Source organism: Ursus americanus, chromosome 2 (genome assembly GCF_024610735.1).
Source record: "Ursus americanus isolate L20-20 chromosome 2, mUrsAme1.1.p, whole genome shotgun sequence".
Taxonomy (NCBI): Eukaryota; Metazoa; Chordata; class Mammalia; order Carnivora; family Ursidae; genus Ursus; species Ursus americanus.
The window spans coordinates 42,542,363-42,553,548 of NC_142128.1; the positions used below are offsets into that span (position 1 = coordinate 42,542,363).

Sequence of the window (11,186 nt, forward strand, 5' to 3'; positions counted from 1 at the left end):
CCCGCTGTCCTGAGTCTTCCAGCAGCCCCTCCCGCCCCCGCCCCCCTCCCCCATCCATTCCTCACACCTCCTTCTCAAGAAGGACCCCGGGCTGGCTGCCCCTGCCCCAAGAGCTGGAAGGCCTGCCCTTGCCTCCACCCTCCCCATGGATCTCCATCCAAACAGAAACACCCTTGATGGGGCCGCATCTCTAGACACAGACGGCCGTACAGCAGGGCACACGCTTCTTCTTGACTTGGGATCTTTTCCTGAGACATGAGGGCTGGCCCAAGTGAGAGCCACCCCCAAACCGCCCGATGCAGGGACGCGCTCACTCCCAGCCCACTTCTCTCACCGTTGACGTGGTTGACGTTGCCTTGGATCTCAGCCTGAGTCAGGAAGCAGTCATAGACATCCCGGCTCTCTCCGCCACCCTGCACCGAGAGAGAGGCCTGGGACACCAGCTCCTCCTTGTCTGTACCTCTTTCCTCCCCCGGGGGCCTTTCCACCCCAAGGGCAATCTGGCCAGAAGGATTCTGGGGAACCCAGGATTCAGGCCCGCCTTTGGCAACTCCTGCACGGTCTCATCCAGTCCTACGTCCCTATCTCAGTCTGCCCCGAACCTCCAGGCCCCAGAACCCCCTCCTGCCTTCTCTGAATCCTCATTCTCCCCGGTGCCTCTCCTGTCTCTCTATGATAACCCACAAGTGACAGTTCCTCTCAGCAACTCTGGGATGTGGGACTGGACAGACAGGAGTCCTGTCCACTGCAGGTCTTATGGGCCACCTGGCTCTCAGCGACCGAGGCTCCTCCTTACGCGGGTCTGGGCACTGGCAGCCTTCTCCGCCTTGGCCTGGGCCAGCAGCTCCTGGTAGATGGCCGCCAGAGGCTCTCGAAGATTCACCAGGAGAGCACTGGGATTCTGCAAGGCAGCCAGGGTGTCCTCGACCACCCCTCGCTCCACTGCCTCGTTGATGGCAAGGACAGCTGCGTGGACTGGGGAGGGTACAGATACAAGGTCAGGAGGCCAGACTAACCCCAGACTGCTGCAGCACGGCCAGCCACAGGCACTCTGATAGCAGTCCCTCCTCCCACCCAGGAGGCCTGGCAGCCCTGCCTACCGATGAGAGGCACCCAGAATCCATCTGAGGCCCGGAGCCCTCCTGATCTCACTGAGCCCACCCCTTGCAGGGCAGAGCCCAGCGCCTACCTGCGGCCTCATCCACCGACAGCTCATTGGCCAGAATGCCCCCGATCTTGCTGAAGGCAGGCAGCTGGAGGCCGTATTTGGCCAGTTCCGAGGCCATGTTGCTGAGTTCCTCGGCTGCAACGACACCACAGGCGCTCTTCCTCAGGGCCAGAGCCCCCGAGACCCTGCCCACATGAGCAGCTGGGGAAGGAGCTGGGCTCACCTGAGAATTTCACTTTCCCATACAGATCATGTATCTGAGGGGCCAGTCCCAGCCGGAAGAGGAAGAGACTGGAAAAGAAGGGAAGGCATGGGGGCCTATTTATGTTGGTGTGCTGGACGCATGGGTCTGCACGAGATGCCACGGGGACCTGGACGTGGGGACCAAGCCCCCCGGTTCATGGGACCTTGGAAGTGAGCCTGAGACAAGTGCTACAGAAGAGAAACAGGATGCTTGAGAGGTGGGGGCGGGGGGGGGCGCGGACTTCTCAGAGAAGTGCTCAGAGCCGGGGGGGGGGGGGGGGGGGGGGGAGGGGCGGCATTGTAAGCAGAGACCTGCAGGGCCAGGCACACGGACGTGGGACATGAAGTCAGGAGGAGGTGACATGGCAGACACAGGGACAGGTCGGTCACTCTGAGATTCAGCTGCTTGTCGCTAATGGCTGGCCATGGGTAGAACCAGACAGCCGTCACCACTCACACTAAGTCACTTGCTCGCGACATTCTTGGTGGAGCCTGTTTTGACTCCTCTGTGCCCGTCACAAGCAGAAGACCCTTCCTTCCTGCCCTTTTCCTTCACCCCCACGCACATGCAAACGTGTCCACACACATGCACGTGGGGCGCCTGCGCGGCTCCGTCGGTGACGCATCTGCCCTCAGCTCGGGTCAGGATCCCAGGGTCCCGGGATCGAGCTCCACGTGGGCTCCCTGCTCAGCGGGGAGTCTGCTTCTCCCTCTGCCCCTCCGCCTGGCTTCTGTGCGCGCTCTCTTGCTCTCAAATAAACTCTTTTAAAAACATGCATATAGGGGCGCCTGGGTGGCTCAGATGGTTAAGCGTCTGCCTTCAGCTCAGGTCATGATCCCAGGGTCCTGGGATCGAGACCCGCATCGGACTCCTTGCTCAGCGGGGAGTCTGTTTCTCCCCCTCCCTCTGCTGTTCCCCCTGCTTGTGCTTTCTCACTTTCTCTGTCAAATAAATAAAATTAAAAAAAAAACAAACCATGCATATAAATCTGGACACAACTACAAAAATCTAAAGTCTCCCTCTCCTGAGCGGGGCTCCTTGGGGCCTACCCGCCGTCCTCCCTGCTCCAACATGTGTTGCTGACCGTTGTTGCATGCACGGAGAGGAAACGGGAGGACGGCAGTGTAGGGCCTCTCACCTGAGCGCGTGGATGCAGTAGACCACCCGGGGCATGTTTTTCTTGTCGTAGATGTCTGTGGTCTCCGGGAAGAAGGTCTGGAGGGGAAGCCAGCTGGTTACTGCCGTCGGAAACGTGACAGCACCAGCTAGAGAGAGAGGGGCCGGGGAACGGTCTTCCTCTCCCGCCTGCGTGTGTGATCCTTTGTTGACTGGGGCATCTAGGTCAGTCTCACCAGCCATTTACACCCAGCACCATACCCATACACTCAGTGTTAAAGAAAGGCCCTGGGGCCACATACGGAACCAAGGTCCAGCCACAGACACACAGCCCTGGGCTCACCCGACACAGGCAGGGCTATCAAGGTTATAGGACGCAGACCATACCCTCCAGGAGAAAGAGGCCCCCATCCATCCCAGAGACACAGCGAGCCCGGTGCTCCTCACACTGGACTCTCACCAGATAGATGGCCACGCTCCCACAGAGGGACCAATGAGGCACACGCTGTCAAGGACCACAAAGCGGGGAGAGCACACATCCCTGACTCTAAGCCAAAGGCCTCTGAGCAGCGGGGGCCCCTCAAAGAATCGAGTCCTCGGAGGATGGCCTCCCGTGCCCCCTGGTGACTAGTGAGGTCTAAACTCAAAACCTCTTGGCCACTTTAGATGCCTAGGAGACGGCACAGCGTTCCCGCCTCACTGAGGACAGATGTCTCCATTGCCCCTGCCTCCCACCTAGTCTTCCTTTACTGCCGCCTCCTCGTCTCACAGCTCCCCAGAAGAAGAGACACACTGTAGAATCCTATCGTGCCCTAATGTGTCCAGTTCTTTACAGTTCGCGAAGGGAACCCGCGCAGCGCCTCCGGTCCTCCCGACAACCGTCCACGATCACCACGCCCCTTTTACAGTCAAGAAATACATAAGGCCCACGGAGCCAGAGGACATGCAGCACGTGGCCGGCGGGGGTCTTGGGCCCAGGCTTCCAGGTCCACCCCAGGGGACAGGGCCTGTGGCCTCCCCTTGCTTTATATCCTCAAACTGGCGGGAAGAAGGCTGGCTAACACGAGCCCGTCTCCTGCACCACATGGGGGCCGCGCTCACTAGTGGGGACACTGCAGCTTGGGTCAGGGACCTTCACCTCCCTCCACTTGCCTCCCCCACAGGAAGAAGAGGCAGGACCAAGTAACACGGCTGAGAGACAGGCAGCCGCCATCGAAACCCTCTGATTAAGCTCGTTCAGGAGACAGGAGGGCAGGGACTGAAGGGTCCCAGGGAGACAAAGCCTGCATGCAGGGGGTCCAGGGCTGGTAGAGAGCAAAGATGAACCCCAATCTCGAGGCCCAGTATTACCGAAGGCAGGCCGATGTGGGCTATCGCAGACAGCCAAAAGTTGATGTTGTCTGTGTGCCGGAAGTGCAAGCCGGTTGCCTGAAAGGGAAGGGAAGAGATGAGAATCTATTTCCACAGTTCTCAGGGTTCCCCGTGGGCAGAGCCCAGACCACGGCTTGGAGGCCTGAAGGCCGGGAGGAGCCAGAGGACCCTGACCTATGGGTTTCCCATATTCTGTCCCCCTGCCCCACAGGACAGATGGAAACCGCCAGGAATGGCTGACCCAGAAGGACATTTGGGAAGGAAGATGTGGGATTAACAACCCAGGAAGCCTTCTGAGAAAAGGGGAGTCCAGAGGTAAGGCGGGAAGGAGACAGGGGTGGGCTGGCCAGGGCACAGGGAAGGGGCAGAGGGCCCGGGAGTACCATCATGGTGGCAAAGCCCACAAGCCTCTGAGCGTCGACTTGCGTAGAAAAGTCTGCTCAGACATCTCCTACCAGGGACATCTCAGGGCCCACCTAGCAAGAGTCCCTTGCTGCCCGCACGCTGAGTCTGGCCGGGCGGCCTCAACGGCTCCTGTTGGCAGTGATTGGTAGCACCCCCCTTCATCCTCAACCATGTCCAGGTTTGGACAATACATTATACGGTCGCCCTCCTGTCACAGCCTTGAGGAGAAGGGCAAGTTTGAGAGGAGGGAGCGGAAGGTCAAGACCTCCCTTCCCCACCTGGTACCGCAGCTGCTCCACGTCATAGATCTTCTTCCAGGGGACCACGGCAGGCACAAAACGGTGGCCCAGCTTGGCCAGCAGCACTCCGTTCCGGAGGCTCTCCTCCAGCTCCACCGGCGAAGGAAGCTCCTCCTTCAGGCAGGCCTCCATCCAGCTGAAAGGGCAAGAGCAGGACAGCGCCTGCCACCCACTCTGGCCCCAGCGCCTGCCCCTCCCCCCTGGCGCAGAGGGGCCTCGGACTCCCGCCTCCCGTCCCTGTCCTACTCCCAGCTCCCCTCTCAGCCTGTGGTCTGGCTGCTGCCACCTGATCCCCAGCTGCGCCAAGCACTGGAATGGCCAGTCCTCAGCCCCTGCTCACCCCTGAAAATCTTCCCTGACAGACCCTGAGACTGTGCGTCGCGGGGAGGCCCATGCCCGTCACACGCTAGACCCTTCCTCTCAAGTGTGGTTAGCACGACTGCCGCACCGCACCACACCTCTCCCTGCTCTCACTCTGCGTGTTTTCTAAGAACCCAGGCTTGAAGGGTCACGTCTACACGGCTCAGAACCCAGCTTTGATGAAGGGAACCCCCAGGGTGATGGAAGCAGCACAAAGGGACAGAAAGGCCAGAGCGCTTGGACTCGGAAGACCTGGTTTGCACACCATCTCCCCCCTCCCCAACCTCTCGGAGGCTCACTGTGTAACCCGCACACTGAAGAAAGCGTGGCCTGCACGCGCTGTCTCGGGGGCAGCTGCCAGGGGTGTGTGAGGGGGTGCGCGAGCTATTGAGTGTGAACACCCTGGGAGAAGGCACGTGAAGCATGTTGTTACTGATGGTGGCATGAGGGGGTCATGGGACCTCCAAACTTCTCCATGCACGGACAGCTACAGGAAAGCCTCCGTCTGCAAAGACAGCCAGTCACGCCTCACTCTATGCCCTCCCGGCCACAGACACCTGATTTCCTGTCTACCCACGCTACCTGCTTTTCTGGAGAACGTTAAGAATATACTATTGATTAAAAGGAAAGGATGGAGCATTTTACGCTGCCTTTAGAGCCAACACCCATTTGCAGGACATGCGGGGTACAGAGGAACAAGCCAGTGGACACAAGGAAGCAGAGACAAACCCAGAACATAGGGTGTCCACACGACAGACGAGCCGGTTTCTTCACCAAGTCGGTGACATAAAGAGCTGCAAAGGGGAGGTGTGCTATTCTGGGTTAAAGAAGATTTCAGAGACACAACCACCAAATGCAACATGTGAGCTTTGTTAGATCCTTATTTGAATAAGCCAACTGAAAAATAGGTTATTTTTCTGGAATATCAGGAAAACTTGAAAATGGCCAGGTGTTGAGCTTCCAAGGATTAATGGGTAACTTCCCTGGGAATTAGAATGGCGCTGTGGTTATTATGTGAGCAAATGTCCATACATTTAGAGACAGGCACTGAAGAATGTAGGAGGATAGAAGGATGTGGTGTTGTCTTTGCTCACAGATGGCGTGACCTTCTACGTGGAGAATCTGAAAGGAGGCGACAGAAGCCTCACACGAGGCTCTCAGACACAAGGGTAACACACACAAGTCAGTCGCTGTCTTATGTACTACACTGAACAAGTGGGATTTGAAATTAAAAACACAATACGGTTTCCGTTAGACCCCAAAAATGAGGTACTTAGGTATAAATGCAACAAAATACGTACAAGATCTCTGAGGAAAACTATGAAACCCTGATGAATGAGATCAAAGGAAAAGCAAGTGGAGTGGAAAGAGACCCCACACTCCTGGGCAGGAAGGTTCCATACCTGCCAAGATGTTGGTTCGTCCCAACGGGGTCCACGGATTCAGTGCAATCCCAAACAGACGCCCAGCAAGTTATTTTGTGGGTATCAAGATGCTGATTCGAAGGTTTGTATGGAGACAAAAGACCCAGAATAGCCAACCCCATATTGCAGTCAAAGAACAAACCTGGAAGACTGACATCGCCCATCTTAGCCACCGTTATCGAGACAGTGTGGTCTCAGAGATAGAGCAACGGAACAGAATGGAGAGAAACAGACCCACACATCGCTCAGCTGATCTTTGACTAAGGAGCAGAGGCAATCCAAGGGAGCAGAGCGTCTCTTGCACAAACGGCGCGGATCAACCAGACATCCACATGCAAAGGAAATAAATCTAGACACTAAATCAACTCGAAATGGATCATCAGGGGCGCCGGGGGGGCTCAGTCGATGAAGCATCTGCCTTGGGCTCAGGTCATGATCCCAGGGTCCCGGGGTAGAGCCCGGCATCGGGCTCCCTGCTCAGTGGGGAATCTGCTTCTCTCTCTCCCTCTGCCCCTTCCCCCCACCCTGCTCCTGTGTGCTCTTTCTTGCAAGTAAATAAATAAAATCTTAAATAAATGAATGAAATGAAATGAAAAACTTCTGCTCTAGAAAAGAGAACGAGAAGACAAGACACACTCTGGGAGAAAATATTTGCAAAACACATATCTGATAAAAGACTAGTATCTGAAATACACAAAGGACGGGGTTGCTGGGCTAGCTCAGTCAGTGAAGCATGCGACTCTCGATCTCGGGGTCATGAGTTCGAGCCCCACGTTGAGCATAGAGCTTACTAAAACACACACCTCAAAACTCAACAATAAAAGAACAAACAACTGATTAAAATATGGGCCACAGCCACCCATTCACAGACACCTCCCCAAAGAAGACACACACATGGGAACTAAGCATCTGGAAAGATGCTTCCCACCACATGTCATCAGGGAAATGCAAATGAAAGCAATGAGTTTCCACTGCACACCTGTTAGAATGACCGAAATCTGGACCCTGACAACATCGGACGCTGACGAGGAAGGGCGCACTAGGAGCTCCCAGTCATGGCTGCTGGGAACGCAGGATGCGGAGGCCACTTAGGAAGATAGTTCTGCGGCGTCTTACAAAACCAAACGTACGATCCAGCATCGTGCTCCTTGCTAATTACCCAAAGGAGTTAAAACACACATCCGCACAAAAACCTGCTTGCAGATGTTTATAGCGGCTTCATTCATAACCGCCAAAAGTTGGATGCAACCGAGATGTCGTTCAGTAGGTGACAGATTAATAAACTGTGGTCCATTCAGACAATGGAATATCATTCAGCGCTAAAAAGAAATGAGCTGTCAAGCCCTAGGAAGACATGGAGGAAACCTCAAAGGCATATTACTAAGTGAAAGACGAAAAGGCTCGTACTGCACGATTCCAACTATGGAGAAACTATGGAGACAGGAGAAGAGAGGAGTGGTTGCAGGGGGTGGGATGGGGAACAAAGAGGCAGAGCACCCTGAAACTACTCTAGGACAGTGAAACTGCTCTAAGACACTATAATGGTGGATACATGTCATTCACCGTTTGTCCAAACCCATAGAACGTGCACCACCAAGAGTGATCCCTAAGGTCAACCGCGGACTTTGGGAGACCACATGTCCAGGTGAGTTTCTCAGTTGTAACGAATATGCCACGTTTGCAGATGTCGCCCGTGGAGGCTGTATGTGTGGGGGCCGGGGATACCTGGGAAATCTCTATCTTCCTCTTAATGTTGAACCCGAGACGGCTCTAACAAAATACAGTCTTAAAAGAGAAGAAGGGGCCCCTGTCCTTTTGCATCTGCTGGGTGCAGGTGCCTGGGGTGGGCAGGATGGGAAACGGGGACCAGAGGCGGGCGGTCCCTCTGCTCACCGCTTGGCTTCCTCCAGCCGACACAGGTACTGATAGGCAACATTCTGCCGCCTCTGCTCATCCATTTCCTCAGCTGTGAGGCGTTCGTCTGAGGAGTGAAGGGGGACAAGGCCGAGGAGGAGTGTTAGACAAAGGGCCATAGCACCAAAGCTGCTTCTCAACAGACTTTCTTGGGTGACTCTGCCCAGAGACCTGAAGCACCTCTCACAGTCCACCCCCCTCTTCTTGACACCTCTGGCTCCAACCTTCGGCCCCCATCCCGTAAAGTTGCCCTGGTTGGCACCCCTTAACAGGGGGCTCCCCTGTGTCAGAGGTGCTCCCTCCTCTTCCCCTCCAGCCATCTCCTGACCCCTCCTTCCCATCTATTTCAAGCCCTTCCCTCAGGGCTCCCAGCACGGATGTCCAGACTCCTCCACAGCTGGGAACGTAGCCCCTTGTTTTACCCCTAATAGCCTCTGAGTTCTCCAAGACCTGGACCGGTGTCACCCTCCTCAGGCCCGCTCCCAGGGGCTAGGCTAAGAGGACCAACTGGGACTCATCATTCAACGACCATTCATTCGTGCGCTACCTTCTGTCTGTCAGGCCCTGGGCTAGGGCATCCTTACTCTCAAGAAACACAGATTAGTGCTAGAAAAGAAAAATGTGTAAGTGAAAAATTCCATCCTAAAGTGACAGGTGTGATTATAGCCACATATGATGCAAGCAGCAGACAAAACAAAGGGTTCCACCCATGAGTAGAATCTTAAAGAACGAGCAGGGAAAGTGGGGGAAGGTAGTTCAACAAAGGGAACCATGTGGAATAGGGCACTCACTAGGGATTAGTGGAAGGACAGAGAATCTTAAAAGATCGCAAAGATATCTTTACTCTCCTTTTTGGTATAAGTCCCCTGAGAAAGAACATAATCTCCAAGCTAAATAAAATGCAGACAATACTCTGACCCTCAAACTTGAGAGCAGGGAATGCCTTAGATGAGACAGCACATAGTCTGCTTTAGCCTCAGCCTCCCTTTCTCTTCCCGTTCTCCCGTCCGCCACCTCTTGAGTCTCCTTAGGGAAGACAATACAAAATCGGACAGGGCGAGACAAAGTTGTACACATACACACACAGGAAATTAACATAGAGGGCTTGAAGAGAGACAAGTCTTTGCCCCAACACTTAACGTTAATCCTACTCTTTACCGTATGTCCTTATATTGCATATCCTGCAACATGATTTGGACGAGGGGCAGGGCTTACCGGAATTGGCAGTTAAGCAAGTTCACACACACACACACACACACACACACACACACAACGTCCTCGTTCAGATCCGAAAGCACCAGCCAACTGTAGGAAATCCATCAGTTCCTTCAAGGGTGTGTACAAGGAACAAGCACTGGTTGCTAAGCACGGAAACTAAACCAGTAAGCAAATGACATCACCTCGGAGTTATGAACTGAGGGCTGTGTGAGATGGGCAGGGCTTTGCGTACACACACACACACACACACACACACACGTCTTGAAAAAAGTCAGTCCTCCTGCGCTTCTCAGGTGTGGAGCTAGCTTTCCTTCAACAGATCCGAGAACATGGACTTTGTTTTTTGAATCCCGCTGGCAAGAACGGGGAAGGGGTGGAAGAAGGAGATGCTCCCTGTCATTCAGAAGGTCAGACAGCAAGCTTTCTGCCGGGCAATCCTCCCGACCCCGGCCTCTTTCTAAAGCAGTGTCTTTGCAAGTGTGGCCCGAGGACTAGCTGCATAATTACCTGGGGCGAGGGAAGTAGCACAGCAGTGCTGGTTACAAATGCAGAGGATGGGCCCCACCCACGGGAGCTGAAGCCGCGGGCCAGGGCCGAGGAGTGTGCATTTGAAACAAGCTTCCCGGCTAATTCCCACTGGCGGCACGGTCTCAACGCGGCACCGAAAGCCAAGCTCTCGGGGCTGGGCAAGCACGCCTGCCACCTGTAACTGCTGCCTTCTTAAGGGGCCATCCAGACCACCCCCACTCGCCCAGCCCCAGAATTTGGGGACGAGGGAGAAAACTCTGGAAGCTTGAAGCGCAGCGGAGACCCGACAGGGGACTTCCTCCCCGCGGGGCTCAGGCCCACCGCCCTCCTCGGCCCCCTCTGCACTCACACAGCGCGGCGTCCGCGCCCGCTCTCCGCCGCTCCATGTTCCTCCTCCTTCCAGGTTTGAATCTCCCGCCGCCGGGCCGCCGCCCTCACCGTCGCCGCCGCCGGACAGCACTTCCGGCCCGAGCCGCGGAGGCCGCTGGGATTTGTAGTTCCAGGCGGCGCAGGCCCAGGAGCGCGGCCAGGTGCGGAGGAGGAGGCCCAGGAGGCAATAGGAGTCGCAGTCCGTTTTCTGCGCAGTGGTGGGGTGCTGCTGTTCCTCCAAGTCTCGTCGGCTGCCCTTGCCTCCATCATTTCCCCCTAGTGTTCCCACGAACCCCGCGCCGCCGCCTGTAGCGTTCTTGGCTCCCGCTAAGTGGCGGACCGGCTTGCACTGAAGGAGATGGTGCGGATGCAAAGAGAAATCAGTATAGTTAGGGGCACCTGGCCGGGTTAGTCCGCAAAGTAAAGCGTGCTACTCTTGATCTGGGGGTTTAGGCTCGAGCCCCACGTTGCGTGAAGAGATTACTGAAAAAAAAAAAAATCTTAAAAAATCAGCATAATTAAGGCCCTAAAGCCTGCTGTTCTGGAATGAGAGACACACATGAAGTCAAATATGTTAGAGGTCAGCGATATTCAGAGGGATGAGGTCACCGCTGTCATGAAGTTAAGGGCAGTGAAGGACAGGAAGACTGCCTAGTGGAGGTGACAGCTGATCTGGGTTGGAAAGGGAACAAGAATTCATCAGCCTGAAGGAGAGACATTTCAGTCCGCGGAAACAGCACGTGTGAGAGCAAGGAGGAAGGTCAGGACTG

At 55.5% G+C, this 11,186-nt stretch overlaps 1 protein-coding gene across 4 annotated transcripts in view; it reads right to left on the reverse strand.

Moving 5' to 3' along the window:
* Positions 1-10,497, reverse strand: part of IQGAP3 (IQ motif containing GTPase activating protein 3) — a 36,322-nt gene extending 25,825 nt beyond the window's left edge. For 3 of the 4 annotated variants that reach the window (XM_087855207.1, XM_045784090.2, XM_045784089.2), the window contains exons 1-9: positions 10,397-10,497; positions 8,281-8,368; positions 4,583-4,739; positions 3,879-3,956; positions 2,551-2,627; positions 1,392-1,459; positions 1,190-1,303; positions 797-975; positions 335-413 (exon numbers count right to left, since the gene is read on the reverse strand). In XM_087855207.1, the coding sequence (XP_087711333.1) occupies positions 335-413; positions 797-975; positions 1,190-1,303; positions 1,392-1,459; positions 2,551-2,627; positions 3,879-3,956; positions 4,583-4,739; positions 8,281-8,368; positions 10,397-10,433 (877 nt within the window). In that variant the 5' untranslated portion in view covers positions 10,434-10,497. Of the gene's footprint in view, positions 1-334; positions 414-796; positions 976-1,189; positions 1,304-1,391; positions 1,460-2,550; positions 2,628-3,878; positions 3,957-4,582; positions 4,740-8,280; positions 8,369-8,848; positions 8,908-10,396 lie in introns of all 4 variants that reach the window. The other variant, XM_045784091.2, reaches the window with a different exon arrangement.
* Positions 10,498-11,186: the final 689 nt, after the last annotated feature.